The sequence below is a fragment of the Podospora pseudocomata genome (assembly GCF_035222375.1).
Source record: "Podospora pseudocomata strain CBS 415.72m chromosome 2 map unlocalized CBS415.72m_2.2, whole genome shotgun sequence".
In the NCBI taxonomy this organism is placed as follows: Eukaryota; Fungi; Ascomycota; class Sordariomycetes; order Sordariales; family Podosporaceae; genus Podospora; species Podospora pseudocomata.
Window position 1 is genome coordinate 140822 of NW_026946366.1, and position 23294 is coordinate 164115.

At 53.0% G+C, this 23294-nt stretch overlaps 5 protein-coding genes across 5 annotated transcripts; 4 read left to right on the top strand and 1 right to left on the bottom strand.

Moving 5' to 3' along the window:
- Positions 1–852: 852 nt before the first annotated feature.
- Positions 853–1224, top strand: QC762_204969 (uncharacterized protein; the record flags this gene model as incomplete). Its single annotated transcript, XM_062887389.1, has 1 exon — positions 853–1224. The coding sequence occupies one exon, from the start codon at positions 853–855 to the stop codon at positions 1222–1224; it is 372 nt and encodes a 123-aa protein (XP_062745495.1).
- A 1906-nt stretch (positions 1225–3130) lies between these two features.
- TOF1 (Topoisomerase 1-associated factor 1) lies at positions 3131–7213 on the bottom strand. Its single transcript, XM_062887390.1, has 3 exons — positions 7014–7213; positions 4533–6960; positions 3131–4449 (listed from the first exon to the last, which is right to left on the bottom strand). Exons 1-3 carry the CDS (start codon positions 7086–7088, stop codon positions 3308–3310), a joined length of 3645 nt encoding a protein of 1214 aa, XP_062745496.1. The 5' UTR covers positions 7089–7213; the 3' UTR covers positions 3131–3307.
- A 161-nt stretch (positions 7214–7374) lies between these two features.
- On the top strand, positions 7375–8898 carry QC762_204980 (uncharacterized protein). The gene is made up of 4 exons (XM_062887391.1): positions 7375–7614; positions 7672–7771; positions 7947–8180; positions 8236–8898. Exons 1-4 carry the CDS (start codon positions 7480–7482, stop codon positions 8748–8750), a joined length of 984 nt encoding a protein of 327 aa, XP_062745497.1. The 5' UTR covers positions 7375–7479; the 3' UTR covers positions 8751–8898.
- Positions 8899–15046: 6148 nt separating this feature from the next.
- QC762_0036480 (uncharacterized protein) lies at positions 15047–15347 on the top strand (the record flags this gene model as incomplete). The annotated part of the gene is made up of 2 exons (XM_062883309.1): positions 15047–15162; positions 15278–15347. 2 exons carry the CDS (start codon positions 15047–15049, stop codon positions 15345–15347), a joined length of 186 nt encoding a protein of 61 aa, XP_062745498.1.
- Positions 15348–18760: 3413 nt separating this feature from the next.
- QC762_204990 (uncharacterized protein) lies at positions 18761–21897 on the top strand (the record flags this gene model as incomplete). The annotated part of the gene is made up of 4 exons (XM_062887392.1): positions 18761–19440; positions 19496–19633; positions 19689–20392; positions 20458–21897. 4 exons carry the CDS (start codon positions 18761–18763, stop codon positions 21057–21059), a joined length of 2124 nt encoding a protein of 707 aa, XP_062745499.1. The 3' UTR covers positions 21060–21897.
- Positions 21898–23294: the final 1397 nt, after the last annotated feature.

The following is a 23294-nucleotide window of genomic DNA, read 5'->3' on the forward strand; positions in this document are numbered from 1 at the left end:
CCTGTGAAACTACCGTATACGACATCAACTCCACTCCGGATGCCGCAGAAGCCCGACCAAAACTTCAAACATAGGATGGTAAAATGGTAGGGGCATTCTCTCTTTCCAGCACTCGATCCTCACGTTGCTCTCCCTTCCCCCCTCCACATTCACCCCCTCCCCCCCCCTCATTTTCCTTCATTTCTTCTTATTTCCTGACAGCCCCCACCAAGGATGGAAACGGATTAACTTGAGTTGCCGGACGGCCACGTTCCCCAATCAAGCACCTACTCCAATCATGTTGGCTGGTTATGCGCTCGGCGTGCACGTTAGTGTATGTGATCGAGCCGGCCGAATGTATTTCCTTTGGCCGAATTCATGGAAAAGCTTCCATCATGGCATGATTTTCTTCCCCTTTACGCTCAATATCTCAGCACCGTCAGGCAACGGAGGATGGCTTGGATGGTTTGCGGGGATTATCCGCGCGGGATTTGTGGGGGAAAGCCCTCCTTTTTGCCAAGACCAGGGGGTTGGGTCCGGGTCCGGGGAAGGGTCCGGGTCTTGGTGGGGGACAAGATAATGACATCTCACTAACCCCAACGCATGACCCTAACCCTTGATTAACAAGTCAATCCTGGGCGAGGGACAAGTGTGCACAATCCAAGTGGATTGCCGGTGTCGAACCCTTGTGCCGGTTTCAATAAAAATACTTGCTCTTTGGGTTTGAGGATCTTTGGAATGAGTTCGGTATGGGGAATTAGTGGTGTTGATTAGAGGGGCCGGAGGGATCTCATGCCGGGGCTATGGTGATCCGAACATGGGGCATCGATCGCCGAGCACGATGAAAGCCAGCAAGCGACTCTTTTCGATTACATGGTGGATGGAAGACTGCAGGATGGGGAAGACTGGAAAGGAAACGGGAGCAATCACGAACCTGTCGCGACGAGCGAGGACCCGGTCTGGCGACGCGAATACACAGCAGCAACATTGACTGGGACCGGCCATGGGCAGCTGCGGATCAGCCAAACCAACCTGTTCATGGTCGGGCGCCTCCAGCCGCACGAACTCCGCGTCAGGGGTGGTGATCTCTTCCGACTGGACAGCCCCTCGACGTCAAGATGGCCGTGCGCCATCTCTGCTTATCATCACAAACAGCGTACGCCATTAAATTTGCGATGGGTTACGCTCGCCTGGACCGAAACCGAACCAGTCAGAGAAACTCGTATCGGTGTTGATGAGAATTAGCGTTGGAAGATTCGAAAACGCCTTACCGGCTTCCGGAAGAAATACCCGCCGCCTTCAGAGCACCCTGGGAAGCTGGAATCGATTGGGGAGCCAGCAATCAGCAAGCAGGGATTTTTGTTGAGGAAAGATGGAGAAAATGAGAGAACAAATGTGATAGAAACAGGGTAGACAGACCTAAGAGCCTGGCCTTTAAGAGAGGGGTTGCCCACAACAATCTTTTGCTTGAACGAACACTTCTGGTCACCGCAGGAAGATTGAACCCCATTTTCCCCTTATCCTCCTTCTGCTCTTTCTCCCACGCCGCTCCGAAACCTCTCCCGGTGTGTCTCAGCAATCTATCCCGCGAATATTCACAAAGGCGCAAACATGGGTTGCACCCAGAGCAAGCCTAAGTCTCGGTACTTGGCTCTTCTGCGACCCTTCACCCACATTCGGCATCACTAATTGAGAGTCTCTAGCAGCGGAAACCAAAAGCCGGGAGTTGCAAAGCGAGAAACCTGGCAGAGGTCCGCCAACGGCCAATACATAGGCCCACGTCCAGTATCACATTCTTCCAACTCCACAGCCGAAAAGCAGACCGCACCGAAGAAGTCCGCACCGAAGAAGCCTGCACCGAAGAAGAAATAGGAGCAACACCCGGGGGAGACATCCACATGTGGCCTTGGCGTGAGGACGATGGCGGGAGGACCGGTGCTGCACTGCACCAGGGGGTTTCGCGCTTGGATTTTTGGGTCATCATACAGAGGATTTTGTATTTATGGGGATCTTGAGTATTTACTTGCAAAGGGCGACCTCTAAAAGATAGGTTTTTTTTGTTTTGCTTTTACATAACCACTCTTGCCTCTCTGGATTTGGGCAACTCCCTCCAATGTGTGTGTGTGTGTGTGTTGAGCAGGCTCCCAAGGACCCCGCGTCATTGCTCCACAAGAGCGGCCGACGCCATACTCTTTTGACGATGTGACGGCTCTCAAATTGACATCGGTACCAAGATGGATTCTTCTGGCTATTTCTGGTATCCCGCCAACAACTTTGTGTGACGGTCATCGTAAAAAATACAAGTTATTATACTTTACATGTAATTTTCTTTTTTTTTAAAAAAAAAACATCTTTCTGTCATCTTGCTTCATGTTTCCTTTATCCAAGCTATGTTTTTCCATCGTCCCAGCTCTATCTTTCCAATGTCCCAGCTACATATACGCTTTCTCCCAACTACATCTGTATTTTATCCCAGCTATACACGCCTTTTGTCTCAGCTATATTCACTACTTACCTCAGGTATTTTGACCTTTTGCGCCAGCTATCACGGCGCAGGCATTGAATAACGCATGGACATGGCGATGGCGGCTAGGGTTCGTCGACCCGAGCTCATGGATTTAATTAGCTGAGAATTATATATAATCACTGCGCTACCTTATATCACCTTCTACAAAGTAGAACCGTACCATTTCTTCCCTAGGATATTTACTGCAATCCGCAACTTAGAAGATGGAGCATGTGGGTCATGTCCGTGCTGAAGCCATCATGGATCTTTCTTCAGTGCTCCACCCATCTAGACCCTCTTTTGACAGCTCGCTTCGGGACGGCCCGCAACTCTAACGTTTAGTAGAGGCAGGGAAGAAGATGGTTGTTGAAAGAATGCTCGTAGGTGCACGTGTTGACGGGCGAAGGGGGAGGATTAAAGAGGTAGATGTTGGGAAATTGGCGCGTGTTATGTCTACCTCACCGGACGTGTGATGGCGTTACTTTACTTTATCATTGTCACAAGCCAATATTGAAGCATCGGGGCGTGATTTGAGGGCAGCGCTCTCTGGACGCCCATCGAGACTAACAATAACATATCCAGCAACCGATAAATAATGTTTTCATTGCTAAACTGCCTATCCCAGAGTCAAGAGTGCAGAAAAAAGTAAGCATTTATTATTTAGGTAGGCCAGCAAATCCAGCATGCTCAAAGTACACAGTAACCTTGCCTGTAGCCTGATCCCGCCGTCGATTTCCGGCTTGTTTACTGATGTTATGAAGAGATGATGCAGACGCCATGCGTTGGTATATGTGTACAAACTGTAGTAACCTCCAAAAACAATCACTCCTCATCGCTGCTATCCACAATAAACCCTGCTCTAACCCTCGGTCGCACTCGTACTGGCGCAGCGACCGGCATGTCGTCATCGGTATCTTCCTCGCCACCACCCTTGTCTTCATCACCAACACCTTTTTCACTTGTCTGAGTAGCAGATTGCATCTCTTCATCCCCATCATCGTCAACCGGCTTCTTGCTCGGCTTCCTCTTTTTGGCAGCTCTCTTAGCCGGCGCCGGCGAGGCTGCTGAAGATGATCGCTCACTTTCATCATCCGCCGTATTCTCCTCGTCATCATCATCCCTATCCATATCAACGTCCTCATCGTCTCCCAAATCAGCAGCATCCAACTTTCTCTTGCCGCCCCTCTTGACGGCCTTCTTCTGTTTTGGCCTCTCCACCACCGCATCCTCGTCATCCTCCTCACTATCATCCCCGTCCAACAACCTCTCCCAAGCACTCTTCTCCACTCCCGTCGGCTTCTCCTTCTCCTTTTCCTTGGCCGGGCCCCCATATGCCGCCCTCGTCTTCTGCCTCCTCTCCTCCTCCCTCGCAAAAAACTCCTTATCCGCCTCCTCATCCGACTCATCATCGCTCGCCCTCACATACACCTCACTCTTGATCTTCCTCAACTTCTCCAGCTGCTTCAGCTTCCTCGCCTTCGCCCTCGCCGCCGCCTCCTCATCATCAATCTCCCTCACCTCCTCCACCTCCTCCCCATCACTATTTATCGTCATCCTCTTCCTCCTCAACTTCTTCGGCCTATCGCCCGTAGGGTTGATCGACTTCAACCGGCCCGCAGCAAAAAGCGGCTCTTCCCCATCATCCAAAATATCATCATCATCCCCATCATCAAACGCCGCCCTCTTCCTCGGCGCAGCTTTTGTCCCAGCAGATTTTCTGCGGAGTTGATCCTCCGCCAGCTCCCCAGCCTCAAAAGTAGGGGGCTCAAACTCCGCCTTATTGATCATGTTCAGATTTTCCTTTAGATCATACGCGCTCATCCTCCCGGGAACGATCCAGACCGAATCCGGAGTCTCATCCAACGTCGGCGCTAACCTCTCAAATCCAACTAGCTTCATCAACAGCCTCAAATGCGGGTTCTTGAACATTGCCGTTCGGCACTTGTCATTGGATGGGTGTATCACTACAAGGCGGGTTGTCATGTTAGCGCGCACGGACCAAAAGTAAACAGTCGCACAAGGGCTCTGTGTTTAGGGGAAAACTCACCAGTGTACGGCGCCTCAGGCAACAACCCCACCACCACCTCACCATCCGTTGTGGCCCCCAACCGCCTCGCCTCCTGTTCCCCCTCCCACCCCCTTCTTTCACTTTCCGCCTCCGCCAAAGTCTTCTTCACCCACTCCAACCACTCCGTCTGGTTCCTATCCAGCAACACCCCCACCACAATCGCAATCTGTGCCTCCTTCTCCAGCATCTTGTCTTTAAACTCCAACTCTGCCCCCGGCCGGGGGTTTGTCGACACCGAGCTCGTCTGCCTCTCGTAGCCGTACTCAAGGTAAAACGCCGTTTGCTTTTCTTTGCTGAACAACAACTCGACAAACAACGCCGGTCGCTCTTCTAGCTTCTTGGTGCATTTCCTCAAAATCTGCTTCACCAGCTCTTCCCACTCTTTGTAGACCGACTTCCCGACAGTGGAAGAATCAAGTGGCAGAGGGCCCTTGATCATGTTGTAAAACAGGGAGATGATGTCCAGCCTGAAGAGCATAGTCCCCATCTCATGCTTAAACGCCACCCGATAAAAATATCGATGCGCACGCTTGAGTTGTTCGGGGGAGAGGTCCTGGTAAAAGTGGGTGAACTTGACAAATGTGTCAACCACACCCTGGGGTAGAAATCTCGTGGCGAACTGGGCAAAGTTGAATTTGCGCTCTTGGGAGGTATGCTCCGCCTTGCGGGCATCGGCTTCGTCGTCGTCATCCGAGACTGGGTTGACGAGGTCTTCGTCTTCTTCCGCGTCCGAGTTGGTCCCCCCAGCGGCGACAGCCTCGGCCTGTTTGGCTTTCTTCTTCTTGCGGGTTCGTCGCCGCGAGCGGACTTGCATGTCGACGTTTTGCTTGGAGTAGGCTTCCAAGATGCGAAGGAACGTGTGGGTGAGTTCGGTGCAGGCGTCGAGGTACTCGAAGCCTTGGTCTTTGAAGGTGCGCGCGACGCTGGCGATGGTATCGTGGGTTTTTTCTTCGTAGAAGAGGTTGCTAAGGAGGTTGTCGGCGATTTCTTCGTCTTCTTCGTTGCCGCTGTCGGTCATCTCCTGGATGGTGAGCAGTATCTGGGTAAAACAACGCATGACGGTCGTCAGCTGGGGCCAATTTTTGTCCGTGTAGGCGCGATCGAGGTATCTGTTGAGGGTGATGATCATCTCGGGTTGCAGAACACCGGCGACAAGGTTGAAGGTATTGACATCATCTTCAGCTGCTGGTTGGGCAGGCTTCTTTTGATCTTTGTTGGCTTGTTGGCGTACTCGTTCAGCTTCCAGGAACCATGATACCAGGTAGAAGAACTGAGCCTTGTGGCTTTCAAGAACGTGGCTCGCTTCTCGATCGATCGATCGCTGGAGGTGGAGGAATAGGGGGTTGAAGCCAGAGTCGAGGAAGTCAGAGACAAAATCCTTGAGCTGTTGACGGGCGCGTTCGTCGAGGTTGACAGGTGGACCTAGCTCCTTGTCCGCTTCGTCTTTCCTTGCTCGTCTTGGTGCCTTGAAGGTTTTGGAGCCGTCCATCTTCCGTTCTCGCGCAGCAGGGTCGAGTAATGCGTCTTGACCAGAAACTGTGACTGTTCTCCCATTTTCCCTCTTCACCCAAATCATGGTGCCAAACCTACTATGCCTTGATGGCCCCTTCTTGTTGTAAGACCTCAGCATAGCCGCCTCCTTGTTCATGGCGGCCGTCAGCTCGTCCGTCTTGATCTTGTTCAGCTGCTTTTCGCTGACAAAAAGCTTGCTCGAGTCCACCCTCTTGAGAAAATGGAATAATATCTCCAGGATAATGACGTCCTCCGTCCGGAAGTCCTCGCCCATGTTCGATGCGATTGTCAAGATGGCAAGGAACACATCTTGGAACGAGAAGGCATCAATCAGCGCTGACCTCGAAATCTGGGATTCGTCCCCCTCGTAGTTGACCCCTGGCGGCGGGCTAATCATGGCGATATTCCGCAGGAAGTATAGAATCAACTTGATGATACCCTGATCTCTCGCTGTTCTGTCACCAATTGGCAAAGCCATACTCGGCAGCGCTACCCTGATCGCCGTATTCAAAATCTGCGCCGCATCAAAGTTGATAATCGCCCTCTTGTAATTCAGCTGCGCCAACTGCAACACTGGCAGATGTCTGTGGTGGTTGACCGTCATGGTCTCGGGGTCCTTCTCGATGGGCCAGGTAAGCGGTACCATAAGCTCGTAGCACGCCAGTGCAACCTTTGACCTGTATTTGCTATCATTGTCGCTTGGCGGCCATAAAGCTAGAATCTGGAGGAGATCGGTGCAGACAATATTCGCTTCGGCGAGGCATCGTGCAACGTCCATGCGGTTCGTCTTCTCATCGTAGAATCGAATCCATTTCTTCAGATCGCGCAGGACTTCGAGGGCGTCGTCGCCGAGTTTATACTTGTCGTCGTCGCTGTCTACACTGTAACCACCCAGCTATTCCAACTGTCAGCCAACTTGTGTCAAGGATCGCTGGCGGGAAAGCCTACCGCAGAAACAAGACTGTTGATGTGCGCCCGCACCTCGGGGTGCACAGTGTCGTTGGGGATCTCGTTGTCCTCCATGTCGGAGTATTATTCTCGAATGTCGTTTATACCAGCATACGGTCTTCGTCTATCACGATACTAACTCGAATTCGTCGTCGTGGTATCTTGTTTGCTGTGGCTTGGCGCTCGTGGGCATGGAAACGCGATGCTCAAACCCATTAAAATCAGACGCGACTGACCGCGTCTGCCCAATTAAAACAGACACAGTGCGCTCACAGTGTGTGTCTTGGAGCTCGCACTATCCTGGACAGGGCACATGGCAGAGAGTCGGCCGAAAGCAGCAATCGGTCCGGGGTGGCCCTTGGATTTACCGAGGCTAGCCGACGTCACTCAGTCCGTCGCATTCACAAGAGAGCTTCATTCTCATTTTCACTCATTTTTCCATTGTGTTTGTGTATTTCAGGTAAAAATGGCTTCTATCATGTCGGCTAGACAAGTGCTCCGTCTGGGCAACCGCCTCAGCGTTCGGTCTTACTCATCTGCTGTCAAGCATGAGGGCGCCCGCAATGTCAAGCGTCTCGGTGTTATCGGCGCGGGGCAGATGGTGAGCTTCCTCTTCATGAGATGAACATAGCAATTGTAGCTGACATGAGATGAACAGGGTCTCGGTATTGCTCTTGTTGCTGCCATGAAGGCCCAAGTCCCAGTTACCCTCGTCGACTCCAGCCAGAAGTCTTTGGATAAGGGCCTTGTCTTTGCTGGTATGTTGTCACTATCAACCCTGAACCAGACCCGTTAAGGGGCAACCCAAGCCATGGAAAGCGGCACTCAAGCCACCAAAAACGGGCTTCAACCACTTCTCATTAACCCTCCCAATTCCCTTTATCAACCCTGGCCCTTCATTTTCCAGTATCAATTTTGACTAACGACTCCCAGATACTCTTCTCGCCAAGCAAGTCGCAAAGGAGAAGCTCACTCAGTCCCAAGCTGATGCGGCGAGGGCCCTCCTCCTCCCCACCACCTCCCTCGACGCCCTCCACGAAGCCGACTTCGTCATCGAGGCCGTCCCAGAGATCCCCTCTCTCAAATTCGAGCTCTTTTCCCGCCTCGCCTCCATCGCTCCCTCCCATGCCGTCCTGGCGACAAACACCTCCTCCATCTCCATTACGCGTACGACTCCCCTACCCCCTTGCTCCCCACCACACCATGTTGACACCCATCCCAGGTATTGCCGCCGCCACCCAGGACACCTCCAAACCTCTCGACACCTCCGCCTCATCCCGCGTAGTAGCAACCCACTTCATGAACCCCGTCCCGGTCCAAAAAGGTGTCGAAATCATCTCCGGCCTCCAGACCTCCCCCACCACCCTCGCCACCGCCGTCTCCTTCGTCGAGAAAATGGGTAAAATTGTCTCCTACTCCGTCGACTCCCCCGGTTTCCTCGCCAACCGCATCCTGATGCCCTACATCAATGAAGCAATCATCTGCCTCGAATCCGGCGTCGGAGACCGGGATTCCATCGACGCTATCATGAAGAATGGCACCAACGTCCCCATGGGTCCGCTCCAGTTGGCGGATTTCATCGGGCTTGATACTTGCCTCGCGATCATGAATGTCTTGCATACGGAAACGGGGGATAGCAAGTATAGGCCGAGTGTGTTGTTGAAGAATTATGTTGCGGCCGGGTGGTTGGGGAAGAAGAGTGGGAAGGGGTTTTATGAGTATGCCCAAAAGAAGTAAGTGGGTAGGAGAGGTGCTATGTGTGTCATGATAGAATCTAGACAGCGTTTTTCACCAAGCCATGTATCAATGCTTATGTATGTTTACATATCTGTTGGTTATTTCACATCTATCCCTCTACTAGAGCATGACACCGCACGGTAAACCACTCAGATCATCCCCTTCTTTCCATTGTCACTTTCCTGCTTCAAAGCGCAAAACCAGTCGCCCTCTAATACAGAAACAAACCTCATTTCACGTCTACATAGCAACCACCCCCTTCCATTAAAAAGGGGCAACAAAACAATCCACTCCCTCAACCACACCCAATACCCCTCAGCCCATTTCCCTTTTACCAATCCTCACCGCTATCCCCCCACTAACCATGCACTCAATCAAAATCCCTCTGCACGCTGACAAAAAAAAAACTTAGATTACACCCCGCAATCTATCCAATTTTCTCACCTCCCCGCAAAATGTAGCCGACACCACTCGGTAGTGCTTCACAAATTGCCCAATATTTTCGGCATCAGTCTACCAAGACAGCAGCAAACTTTCTCACGAATCTCTTTTTGCTTTTCTCCTCCTCCTACCTGTCGGATGAACCGGCCGATCTGTGTGTGTGTGTGTGTGTGTGTGTTGCAGTTTTAATCTGTCCTCCCCCCCCCCCGTCACCCTACAGAAACTTAGCAGTTGAAAAGCTATTTTTGTCCCCTCTCTTTGTTCATTCGGCTTGTCCCGAAGCCAGCCATGTTCATCTCTCGATAAACCATCGCCTGGGAGCTTGTGTGGTGAGAGCCCGCTAATCTCGCTGTGAGATCTTGGGGAGGAACAGGCCGTCCTTCACTGGAGAGAGATGAGAAGGTAACCAAAAACTACCCCAAGCACACCCCAACAACAACAACCACCACAACCACAACCACAACCACAACCACAACAACAGCCGACCACCACCCCAGCCCAACCCTCTCCTTCCACCTTCCCCTTCCCAGGCAAAACTCCCCATCACCCATTTAAGCCGAGTGTAATGTGAATCAGCAACAATGCCGGGGGCACCCGCCCCTCCCGGTCCCCATCCCAATCCCATCCCATGACAGCCAGTAAACTCCCCTCCCGTACCCCCAGACTCTCATATAGTGTCTGCCATGGAAAGAACGGATCAAGAGCAATATATTCCCACCCCGTTAGTCAAACTAGCCCGACCCCACCCACACACATCCCCTCAAGCTGAACCTTCAGACGGAAGTTCCCAGCAATAGAGAACCAAACCAAATGTGACCAACTCTGACGGCCGGAACTGTCGTGTGATATGTCAACAAAAAGCAACAGCTAGGTTCGGGATGCCAAGAAGAATACCTCTCGTTGGTAATGATGTTCTGATATAGGGGGTATATATCATAAACAAACCTCAAGGTCTTGATACTCCTCCCTTCCCGAGTGTCCGGTGGTCAGGCAAAAAAAATAACGAAACAGGCATGACATCAATCTTCCCGAAACCAAAACCAATACGCTCTCATCACGGAGAACGACGAAGCTTGTTTCTTTTTTTCTTGAAGCGGATCGTCCCAGCCTCCATCTGTCTGTCATGCAAATACATCCCTCACAAGCAAAAACCGGCTGGCAGGAAAGAAAGCGGGCGTTCGGAAAAAATATGGGGTTCATACACACACACACACACACACACACACACACACACACACACCACACACACCACACACAATACAGCAAAAACCATGCTCCCCCCTCTTCGGAAAAGCACCCCCGGCTCACATCAAAAAAATCCGGTGTTTCCCAAAGGGGTAAAAAGACCATCCCATCCTGTTCCTGCGTACTAGAGTAGACCATGCCATGCAGGGAAGCCCGCAAGAACGGGCATGTCTCGCCTCTTGTTGGTTAGGTACCACAAGTAGTTTTCCCAACTTGCTAGCCCGAATGTCGTGTTCCACCCCTGTGTGGAAAAGCAAGCAAGCAGGCTCCGAGTGAGTTCGAGGTAGTTATCTATCGATCGTGAACTCGAGAAAAAGCAGAATCAACCAATGGGGGTTGATAAACAAGTGAGAGAAGAAACAGTGGCTGGCAAAAACAACCAAGACCTCCTCAGCTTCTCCGCCGGCGGCCAAAGATTGAGCCTGGAATGGCAAGCCGAGGGAAAACCCCCATGTCCGCCATTTTTACCGGCCGGGCCTAGAAGAACAAAAATGCCTTTGTTGTTGTTGTTGTTGTTGTTGGCGGTAGATAGCTTGGAGCTTACCTCCACCATAAGAAAAGTAGCTTCCAAAGGAAAAACTGACGAATCGGCACAAATTTGACAGTTTTGTTTTGATCCTCGGTATTGTGCTTGGATCCGTCAGTCTGGTCTTACAGCACAACACAGCAATGCCTTGTAACGGGACCAAAGTCATGTGCCACACAAGTCAAAGACAGTCCCATGCCTAGTTCGGTTGTATCTCAGGAATCAGGTGAATCATGCGTGCTCGGTGTTGAGTGACTCCTCTGGTCGATATCGAGTTACATCCCCGTTGACTGGTTCTCGAAATCAGCATGGCTATTCGCGCAAGAAGAATGACAGGCATCTCCACTACCTTCGCAAGCTTATATATGGCGGGAAACATCATTTATCTCGACCTTTGAATACATTTTCGATCAGATCGTCAGGTTGGGGTTCTCGAACAAACAAACAACATGACCCAGAAGCTGTACAGCCAGGAACGCAGTGAATAGTTTGAGTAAGCCGCGTTTGACAACTCGGCTAAGCAGACCCGTCAAAACGGTTCAAGGACAAGAGATTCGCGCCCACAAGCTCTCACGTCACGGTGGTAATCAAGTCACTTGAAGGAAAGCCGATAATCACCAACGTTCTGCCACGCCGTGTTTGACAATTGCGTGATGCTGTACCAGGCGCCTGCGATATTCTTCGCCTGAGTCGCATCACTGGGCTAAAGAGTTCTCTGTCGAATCGTAAACATGCCGGCAGCCGTGTCACAAGATGTCTTGTGAGGAGCTGAATGATAAGACACGGTTTGACCAGCAGCCATTCCACGAAAGGAAGGTCGGACACGCCAGCAAGTGCTGGAGAAGCAGGTGCGTCTCTCCATGGGGGCTTCTCCTCGAGGCTCCTCCGAATCCTGACAAGCCCAGAAACTGCTCTCGAGCAGTCTGCGTCAAACTGCGCCTTGAGCGCAAGCGAGACAGCGCCGTCACAATGCGTAGCATGCGTTGCTTTGCACGACCGGCCGGATTGATGAGTCCACGTGTGGCAGAATCCAAGTTAGGCTCGCGCAATGCACAATGCAGGCTGCACGGCTCGATATTAATGACGGTGGGTAATGTGAGGGGAAGCCGACTTGGTAGGAGTGTGTCAAGCATCCTCGGCCTTGTCGAGTGCTTGATGATGTTCCGGTGGATAAGGAAATGCGCAAGCCATGTGGAACTAGAACTGATCCTCCGAACGGTCTTCTAACTCTTACTTTGTCGAGGCCGGGGAAGCCTCTGAACTGATGGGACATGTTCTGGGATCAATGGCCTTGCTTCAAACGAGCCTCGAAAAGCATATCTCTGCACAAGGTCCTGCCTTGAAATCTGAGCCATCCGTTTGGTCAGCCGCTTGTGTCTAGTATAGGGGATATTTTGACACCGTCGGGTTGTAGCAACACGAGACCGAGTCGCTCGCCTTGAAGCTGGCAGAGCTCTGGTGATACTAAGTGCACCGGGCACTTCGACGTGGCCCTAACGCAGAAACGGAGGGTTCGTTGTGGCCAGCAAGGCCGTACAAGTGGCCCGTCACCATCAGGCCGTTGGCATGACGTCTAGCTGGTGGTAAAATGCGGCAAAAACAGCGAGCATCAGCGCGTGTCTTTGGGCGTGGGCCGACAGCAAGGGGCTGGGTCTCGATGGTTTTTGCCGCCAGCTCGTGGCCTAGAGAAAAATCTTTCCCTGGACGGAGCATGTTGCAAGTCTTGTCAAGGGTTGTGGAGGGAGACGCTTGATGTCAGCCCCCTTTCCACCCGCTCCTGCAGGTTGAGATTCTGCAACTCAGCGAGCGGGTTATTTCCGGAGGACGACGATGCGACAGGTTCCCATGTTGATTCATCCCATCCCGCTGGTAGCCCGGGGATCGATCTGACGAGCTATTGACTGAATTTGAGTGCTTCAGTCTGCTGCCGTGTGTTCGCCTTGATGCTGGATCCACGGGGATCTTTTGTGTGAGGACTGGACAGCTGATCTATTGGACAATCAGACGGCTTCTTGCATTCACAATAGGGGCCCGTATCCAGGGTTCCTGGATTCCAGATGATCGCACAAAGTTCTCGCCGTGCTTCATCTGCAGGCACGCGGCTTGCGCAACCCGGAAGTCGAGATTGTGCTCTGGCTAGAATTCGTGTTTGATCCAAACACAGGGATGGTGGCAGCTCACCAACGTCTCGCAAGCAGATTCAGGCCCCGAACAGCCGTCAGGGCTTCAAAAAGTGAAACTGGAAATCTGATCTCGTCGTAGTCGTGTACTCCGGGAACCGGAACCTACACTCGCGGAGGGTGTAACTGGGAAATGCCGCGACGACAGGAATGACTTCCACAACACGAAGATGGTGGCAACTGAAGAGCCCATTCCGGGCAACCATCAAAGAAATCATTTGGACACGAAGGACCTCTCGCCCTGCCAAATGAATTATTCAGGTAGAGATAGACACTCCGACACCAACCGTCTGTTCGTCTCAACAACGCGGCATCGGGGATGCCCGGGTCTAGAGCTCTGAGCCCACTTCTGCCAGGAAGCAAACAGACAGACAGGACCAAAAGGCGTAAGAAGCCAGCACGTGCGCTCACCGTTTTCGCGCTCCATGTACGAGACGGTTGTGAAATGGATGACCGTCGGGACCGACGAGACAGTTACGTCTGACGCATTATCCGGCACCGTCAAACCCGAAACAGGCTGAGAATAGCAGTGGGCAACAGAGCACTCCAATTCCTCTCCATGGAGTCTCTTGTTGCCGCGGTCTGGCGTCTGCTATTCTTGTTGCAAAGGCTCGCCATCTACCCTATAGATAGGAGCTTGGATGCAGCAGAGCTGACATTTACCCCTATCAGATGAAGCTGTGGGGAACACAGAGAGACAAGCGCAGCTGCGTAAGCGCGGCGTCTGGGTAGGCGGTAGAGGCGCGAGGCAGGCCAGTAGCCATTCAGACCGTTTGAATCCTGGGGTATCAGTGCAGACTTTTTGCTGTCCTGCAACTGCAAGGCACCCGATCTTTCCACTGCCGAGAGAAGTCAGCTCGGTTTTACCGCGGCGTCTTCCAAACACCTCGGCATCATGCCCCGTCAGCCGCTTCTTTGAGATTCTCATCAGTCGTGACGGGAAAGTGGAGAAGTCAAGAAGGGTAACGCGGAGGAGGACTGGAGCGGCCCGAAGACCGGAGCACAAGCCCTAAGGATCCGGTCTGTGCCGCCATGCTTCTCACTTTCACCACCCCGAGGCGGCTTTGGGAATAGTCCAGGAACACGCTCGGCGCGCGATGAGATCTGAGCAGCCCCGGACGCAACGGTACTGAGCGGCTGCAACCACCCACCACACCCGTCCCGCTAAGCCCAATACAAGCAACGTGCGGGCTGCGAATTCTTTCTTTGCTTTGCCAATTTCCCTGCCAGTTGATAATGCGTTGTTTATGTCGTTTCAAGAGATTATGGCATGTCTGGTAGAGTCCGAAGAAATTTCACGACTGTGGCTCGCGGGAATTTGGCTTGCACGATCGGGGAATTTGGGGAGTCTGGGGAATCTGGGCTCTCGGTGTCGACAATGGCAAAGCGTGGTGTCGACAGTAAAGGAACGGACAACCCCGAAGTCCTTAATCTGACGGTTACTGCTGCATGGCGCATGGCGGTATGCTGCATACCGCAAGCAAGTCCATTGATTCGAATCACTCACCTCGGCCTTCACCTGGAGGAGACCTGGGGATGCCCGGAGACAACATGTGAGGCGATGGTGGTGCCTTGGTGGTAGCCGCATACTGTCGGATGTAAAGAGACTGGGTTCTTTTGGAGCATGGAAAAAATATGGAAGGTGGTGCTTGCAGCCTCGACCAGGCAGCCAAGACCAAGAAAGAGAGCTGAAGAGGCAGGCGCTTGTTTGAGATTTTTCTTTTGCATTCTTCGGTGTCGAGCCGCTCTTTCCCCGGGAGTCGCCAAAAAGCTTGAACACTGCTCATGCTTGCCTTGTTTGGCCAGGCTACTCACTGACGAGGGTCCAGGCCATTGAGGCCAATTCTTTCTTCCCAAAACGTCACCGTGATTCTGTTTGATTCGCAACGATGACCATCTAGGCGATGTGTCATTCAGAGCCACTTACCGTCGCACAGCACCCAACCCCCGGCAAACCACTACCTACCTACCTATTGGATGCTTTCCGCTGCAGTGCTCACCTCTTCTTCCTGACGCAGCAGTCTGTCTAGGTTGTCGGATTCCTCGTCAGTTTTCTACTTGATAAGATCCAATGCTTCTTTGGTAGAATTGATCCATGGTCCCGTCTGCAGAAACTGATGGTCCGGGTTTAACAGAGAAGCGCCGGGGCCCCACCCAGGATGCCGCCGTGAGAAGTCAACTGTCACCCACGGAGCCGATGTCTGACGGGGGACGGGGATCGGAGGCTACACTGGCTCCACATGGCCCCAATGGTCCGCGAACAGACGCCGGCATGCCCACCGGGCAAGACAGACAAATTGGCAGCGATCCCGAATCCGATTCGATGCATGCCATCCATCAGCTGTTAGGTGCTGCTGCAGTTGCAGTAGAGGGTGCGAGGTCATCTCCTGCTTCTTCTGGCTGCTCTGCACCCCTGATTGGGACGGGTAGCATTTCAACAAGCAGCTGCTAGATGGAAGCCAGCCTCGGACAGCCGTTGCCTTCCAACCTCTTTGGGAATGGCCCCTCCTGCTACATCCCCCATCTCGCTCTCGTCTGGCCTCATCGTTGCCCTACCGGTACCTACGCTAGCCCCTCACAGAACCACCCCTGGATGAAACCATGGACCAACCCCCCTGCTCCGAGAGGAGAGATGCCCCAGCACTGCTTGGCTCTCGATCCCATCCCTGCTCGACTGTTAGCGGCACGGTAAGGGGCGTGCAAGTAATCGAGACTTGGCCGGCTCTTCTCGCGACACCTCTCCGTCCTGCTCAATGCGACCCTCTGGCTGCACAACACCTTGGCTCTCCTGTAGTTCTCATCATACAGTTGCACCAAACTCCACCGAATCCGGTGTGCTCTCCTCTCTGGTGAAGCGCCCACCATATCAGCCTGCGGCTTTGTCGGCGCTGTTTCCCACTCCTCCGACTGCCCACCCCAAGGGCCCAAACCCTGCTCTGTCAGAGGCCACAAAAGACACCAGCTCTTCCATACTCCGGCACTGCGCACTTACAAATGCCGTGCAATCGCACCAGAGCCGCCTTGCCCAGTGCCGCCGCCTCCCGGAGGCGTCTGGACGCTTAGCGACGTTCGAGTGTCTCCTCCCAAGCGCACCTACGCCGCCTGCTCCACCCCGTCGTTGCTGGCGTTGCGTGCCTCTGTCAGACAGAAGAGACGGGCTCGGCAAGACGGGCTGACAGGGGGGTCAACAGATGGCTCAGACAAAATCTCTCTTGTCAGCGTGGTTCCCTACTGGCTAAAATGGAGCAGTCACTGTGAACGGCAGACCTCGTTGCTCACACGGTACAACCTTCATGGTCATCAACACTCCCAACACTGCTACCACTGCCTCGACAGTGCTCCAGCGGTCAGACTCACCAAGCTACAACGATGCAGAATATCTATTCACCCGTGATCTAACCATTCCTTCCCTCTAAACGCCAGCTTCCAGGACAGAAAGACCTAAAACCTTTCTCTACTCCACATCCCGCAACACCACCCGCCCTCTACAATTGCCGCTTTGAGCTATCGCTGCCCCGATCTTGCTGTTGCGGAGGATGCCAGTGGCCTTGTCACTTCTTGATCCGATCTGGGTCCACCCCCCTCCCCTGGCCGCGCACCTTGTTGCCCAACCACGCCCCTCCCTAGTCGCTCTCACACTTGCCCTTTTTCTCCCGCAGCCACCAAGCAACAGACACTGTACACCACGCCTCTCCTCCGAGTAGGATCGGCATCGATGATTGGCTTCAAGGCTTGAGGCAACGTCGACAACGGTCATGCTTTCTTCCGTGGAGTCGACACTGAGCTAATGTGAGGCAGAGCCAATCACCCGCCCAGAAACGCTCCAGCCGAGATGCCATGCACGGCTTGTACCTACCTTTCCATGCATCTCTCTGAGCGTTCTTCGGCCTCGTGCTGCTTGCTCTCGGTCTTGGGGCGCTCTGATGTTCACTGAACTGTGGAGCGGTTGCGTGTGTCCCTGCACTGTACAGTGGGACAGACAGTCTAGGAGGTCAGGATTGCTATCAAGAGGACACGAGGGCGACCATGTACCCAGCGGTGCCTGCTCGTAACCCATGGTAGAGCAACCGTGTCTCGTCTCCCTTGAGCATCGGATGTTTGCATCGGTGTCATTGGTCCAGTAGACTCCCTCTCGCCTACAGACAACTGCGGTATGCTCTGGCACTCTGACCATGCCCAGGTCCCTGCACTATATGCGATGTGTATGCCTGTATCTTCACGACCGCCCTATGACGGACCCATGGCACCTCTCCACAGCCTGGTCAACTTCTTCTTTTCTTCTCTCAACGGCCTTACTTGCAGCACCGACGACGTTGGCCTTGGCACGAGCGTTTTCCTGTCCGTTTTTGGCCTGCTTTCAAGTGCCAGCAATTGTCCCCCTGTTGGTTCCATCAACTTCCTGGCACGGCATTAGCCATTCAGCCGAGATCTTATGGGCCAGCTGCCACGATAGAGTTCCGTCACTCGCATCAACCCTTGCCTGGCCAGAAAAGGTGAGGGCAGAAGAACGGTGTGGCTCAGCTCTTCCCCCATCCTCTAGAAAGCGAATATCACAATACCGGTGGCCATAGCTTGGGGGTTTCGTCTAATCGAAGGCCCATCCAGTGCCCACCCCAGACAACACACAGGGCCCCCAGTAGACTTAGCCGTTAAAGCTACCGTCCTCTGTCAGGTACCAGGTACCCCGATCTCTCCCCAGCCCTCTCCTGCCACTGTTGCGGTAGGCCGTGCAGCCCCTGTCCTGTATTTGAATGCGGCCTCGACATTTCTCCGTGAGGAGTGAGCCCTCCGCCGGTATTAATCCTAGCTCTGTCCTACCCTGGGGCCAAGGTGCTGAGGAACCGTCTTAATACCACCAAGGGCAACCCACAAGAGCTTCATAGCTCCCGCCCTATCCCATTCCACGGGATCATCCAACTGCAGACGGGTCCCCGCCGAGCATCCTCCTGGCCAACCTTGATTTTATACAAGATATGTTCCTGCCTTTGGGTCCCTGGTAGCCAAGGAAACCTCTCCCCTTTCCCCTTCTTCCCCTTTGCCAACCACGACAGCCTCTCCATCACCCAAGGCGACAACCACGGTTCGCCAGACCTCAGCTTGGACAGCGTTCGTGTAGATCAGTTGGTTAATACCCGAGCCCCGTGGTTTCCTGTCCTCGCCAGCACACACACGGCGGCTCCCTCTGATCTTTCTTTTCACTGGTGGGCCTGGTCTCCTGGTACGACGCATCTGCACATCAACCCCAAAGAAAAATCGCGCTCGAACCGCCACCGCACATTTTGCCCTCCTCAGTGCACTCATCCTGTTTGATCATCGAAACCATCCGGACCCAACTCTCGCTCATATTCGCATCGCCTGGGAACTTTCAGTCTTTGGATGCCAGGATCTGCCGGGCAACGATCACCTCGACCGAACCCAGGACAGAGGAGGTAGCGGATCCGCCTACCTGGCGCTGTGGATGGTGATGTGTGCTCGGGATTTCTGATATACTCGTTCTGCGCAGGCCGGCAACGACTCTCGCTTGATTCCATCCAGACCTCCTCTCCATACCGACCACTGGCCCCTGAGCCCAGCCAGGAACCCCTATCTTCTTCAACGTCGGTCGACAATCCATCCCAATGCTTGTTACCAGGCAAAGCGCTCCGGAGCAGAGTTCTTGGTCCATTGGCAAATTTGAAACGGCTTTTCACAAGTCCGCGGAAAGCCTACGTATGTCGAACAGCTACGACGCGGTGACGCAGTCAGACTGGCAGGGTCAGTACTCGTTTCTGCCGCCAGGAGACAACAACATCTTCTCTCAGTCATATGAACATGTGACGGGTTCAGCGGACCATGCGGATTCGCAAGCGCAGCCGCGGAGTGTGGCTGCGCCAAGCAACGCCTTAGACATCGAGGCGCCAAAGCGGGAGAGCCCTCCATTGGGACACCACCGCTTAGATCCTCTTGGTCTACGACAGCCAAAGCAGCCATCGCCAATTCCAGAGCAGCCTGGAAATCAAGGGGAACAATATGCGCAAAAAGCAACCGAGTCGGCACACGAGGAGCCGTTGGCATCGACCGAGACCCCCGGCATGTCCTTGGGCTCCAACCCCCTGAGTTCAGTATCATCCACGGGTCAGGGGCCTGAAGTAGGCCCGGGTCAACCAGGGAACGAGAGCCAGACAGTCATCAAGGAAGAGGATGAGGAGGTGCTGGAGGACGAGGAGATGATAGAAGGGGACGGAGATGGTGATGCTCAGCCACAACCTCAGACTGCAGCTGAGAGGACCGCCCAGCGACGCAAGATGAAGCGCTTCAGGTAAGAATCAGGGAATCTTTCATGGGGAAAATGGGGGTCTGACCGATGTTCACAGACTTACGCACCAGCAAACCCGATTTCTGATGAGTGAGTTTGCGAAGCAACCACACCCAGATGCAGCTCACCGCGAACGTTTGTCTCGCGAAATTCCGGGACTGAGTCCACGCCAGGTGCAAGTGTGGTTTCAAAACAGGTCGGTCTTCGCTTGACAAGCCATTCGGCTCTAACCATTGCTGATATCCTGCTAGACGCGCCAAAATAAAACGTTTGACGGCGGACGATCGTGAACGTATGATCAAAATGAGAGCTGTCCCCGAGGACTTTGACAACTTGGGCGCTCTCCACTCCCCATACGGTGCAGTTCATGGACTGGGAGCCCCTATGGCGTCTCCTGTTGACCTTGGAGGATCGTCGTACGACCATATGATGCGCCCGCTAATGGTGGATGTTCGGCGATCTGATGGAGATGAGCACCTCTCACCCACCGGTTTGAGCCCTGCCTTTGGTAGCATAGGCTTCAACCCTTCGAACTCGCTCAGTTCGCCCGACATACTTTCTCCATTATCACCAACATCGACCGATCGCTACGGCTACTCGAGTCACATGTCGTCGGGACCTTTGAGTGGTGGGCCAAGAACATCGAATCCATTTGCACGACAGCCAAGCATCGACAGCAGCATGCAGATGCATAGTCATCATTCGAGACAACAAATACGGCCTCTGCAGCCACTTCACCTCCGAGATACCATGACGCGATCACGCTCCGACTCGTTACAGTCGCCTCTACGATCCAGCATGTCCTGGAAGGGCGATTCTCTTGATTACACTACTTACCACGGCGGGAATCCATCTCCTCAGTTAGGTGGTCGGCCACACGGGTTGTATCAACAGGATCAGGTTGGCGGATCATCTGGGAGCGGGCTAGGGGGCTATGATTCGAGCAGCTACTCTGGTAAGCCGCGGCGGCACTGCAGTTGAATCTCGGTCTGAAAGCCACAATGCTAACCCAAAGCACAGGCTCTACTGTACAATCCCCAACTCACATGAACTACCCGAATTACCAATCCTCTAGCCTTCAACAAAGCCAACAGCGTGGGTCACGTCTGCGAGCAGCCTCGGCCTCATTACCACTTGGCCTCGATCTTCGAACCCAGTACCGGTCCTCTGTCGGGTCCGGCAGCATGCAATCAGCGACTCATTCTCCAGGTCCACGCACGACATCAACCTCACAATTAGGGGGCGTGTCCTCTAGTTATACCGCGAGTTTTCCATCGGCCCCTCTTACCGCCCCTGTCGACTTCTCTTTGCCTCGCACGCCCGGATACCGGTCAACAGGAGGTGATTATTCGATGCCACAAATGAGCGCCCCGATCGCGCCACCAAACGACTTTTCCCAGGCCTTCCAAGCCAGCATGAGCAATTCGAGCTCGAGGACACCAATAAGGGATTCTTTTGGGGGTGGTCACGGACCTCTGGGCTTGGGACAGCAGAGCCAAAGCTCAGTCGATCGCAACGATGACTACTCGCAAGACCCGCTCGGCATGAAGCGCAAGCGAAGCTTTACGGCGGCCACATCTTCTGCCAACTCGGGGCCGAGTGTGTATGGAGCAACATCATGAAGAGAGCATCATTTTGGGCTACCATTTCCAAAGCACGCAATATTTCTCTCACGTCGAAATGTACAAAACCGATACAATAACTACTGTTACACCACCCCTCCCCCTCCCCCCAATATCTAGGAGCGGCTTCTTTTTTCTTTTTCTTTGGCTCGGTAGCTTTCTTTTTTTCTTTCTGTCTTTATTTGGCTCGGCGGCCTATCTAGCTTCTTCTCCAACGAAAACACGAACGAGAAATACCCACCACGACTGGCTATTTTGGAACTATCTACTATGATAACACGGCGGGGAACGATTTGCTATACGTTTTTTGGGTACGCACGCTTGAAGCGATGGGTGGCAGGCAATAGTCCGCATTCTACAACGAACGGGGCCGGTTGTCTACAATACAATACCATTTTTCCATTTTTTTTTTGATGATGACAGTGTATGGAAAAAGGCGAACTCATTGGGCGAAGGAGGTGGTTGTATTTTTTTTCTCTTGGGGGGTGGGGTGATGGGGCCAGGTATTGGAAAATATCAGAAAACAGATGTTTGGAAAGCAACTTTTTTCCACATTGGAGCGCATTGTGGGGGGTTGTTTTTGTAAGGTATGGTACGCATTGTGTTGTTGTGTGTGTGCCTATTCTATTTGCTGTTTTGGCGTTGGGTTGGTAAGGGGAAGAAGAAAGGGGTAAGGGTTAGGGTACGGAGAGGGACGTTGAACTCGCAAAAGGCTTCCTAAAGGGAAGGCGGGTTGGGGTGGTTCAAGGGATGATGGATATTTTTTCATGGTGTATATAACACATTGGATAGACAATGAAAACATAAACCCTACACAAATAAGCTTTTTTTTTGCCCACTTTTTCAGATCTAGACGCAACACAGAATGACAGACAACAAGTTGGAGGGCACCTCGGAATCTCAGGGAAAATTCAGACCATCCTATCCCCATTCCCAGACCTCAACCAAAGCTCTTTCCCTCCTAGGTAGGGGGTAATAGATAAAAAACAACTGGATAACCACAAGGAAGATGGACCTCCGAGATAGAGCATCACAGCGTTACGTTGACTAGGTAGAGGACTACACACGGGCTGGGATGGGGATCTGGAACTTGCAAACTGAATGGACAGGACTGGACAACACACGGCATTTTGGGCGGGAGGCGGAATACGGGATGGCCGTCCGGTCGGGCGGGTTAGGTTGGTGGTGGTGGTGGTGCCCCTTTTTTTTGACGGCAGAGGTGTGGTCCGTTTGTTACTTTTCCTCACATACATACCAACCGAATAGCAAGTCTACTGCTTACTACACCGAAGCTAAGCTGAGCTGGGGTTTTAGCCAGAATCTTTCTCGTCGGTTTGCACTAGAGAGATGGGCTAGTGAGGGGGGAAACGTTGCGCTCCAAGGACGGAAGATGCCATGCCATGGGCTGAAAAGCAAGAAAAATACATGCCCTCCTGCCCCCTGTATTTCGTCTGTATCATGCTTGGGGTAGGTAGGTCGGTTCCGTTTGACAAACCGGGCGTACTACAATTGACAGGCCCGCTGACGCCCCCCACACTCACTTTCACACGGATTACATACACACATCTCAAGGTAGGTATGCAACCACCGAGCATCATTATGCTTATGCACCTATCTTGCGTCGCGTTAATCTATCAGGACCACCCGCTGAACGAGAAAGTGGTTTCGACAGGAGATCTTGCATGAGGTGTTCAGCAGCATCAGAGCAAAATTAAAAGCCACATGGAGTTAACTTATCAAATAAATCCGGAGAGGGCTTGCCGAGCGTGGTAACCCACCCTCCATTACATGCTTGCTCGACAGTCGGGTGAGGAACAATGTCCGTAGGTATCCAGCCCGAGTTTCTCATCTCTCAGGTAAGAGGAAGCCTTTATTGGGGAGTGGCAATGTGTCTGGCGAGATGACCTCAACAGACCAAAATTTCTATATTTCTTTTCCTTGATATCACGGCGTCTACCTAGCGAGAAACGTTGATGAGACCACAGAGGGAGGTGCGTCAAAACCAACCTAGGTAGGTAAGTGATGAGATTGCATCTCAACGAACCATTCCATCCCACCCACTGATCCCCCAATCTTGGTAAATGCACACACACTGAATTTTCTCACTGCCAGATCATAATTGCACAATGCCATCCCCCAAAACGTTGTATCTCTTCCTGGCAGGCAGGCAAAGCTGTAATCTCGGCCGAATTCCTCGGAGCCTTGCCCTATTGTTGCGATGTAGGTGGTTCGATG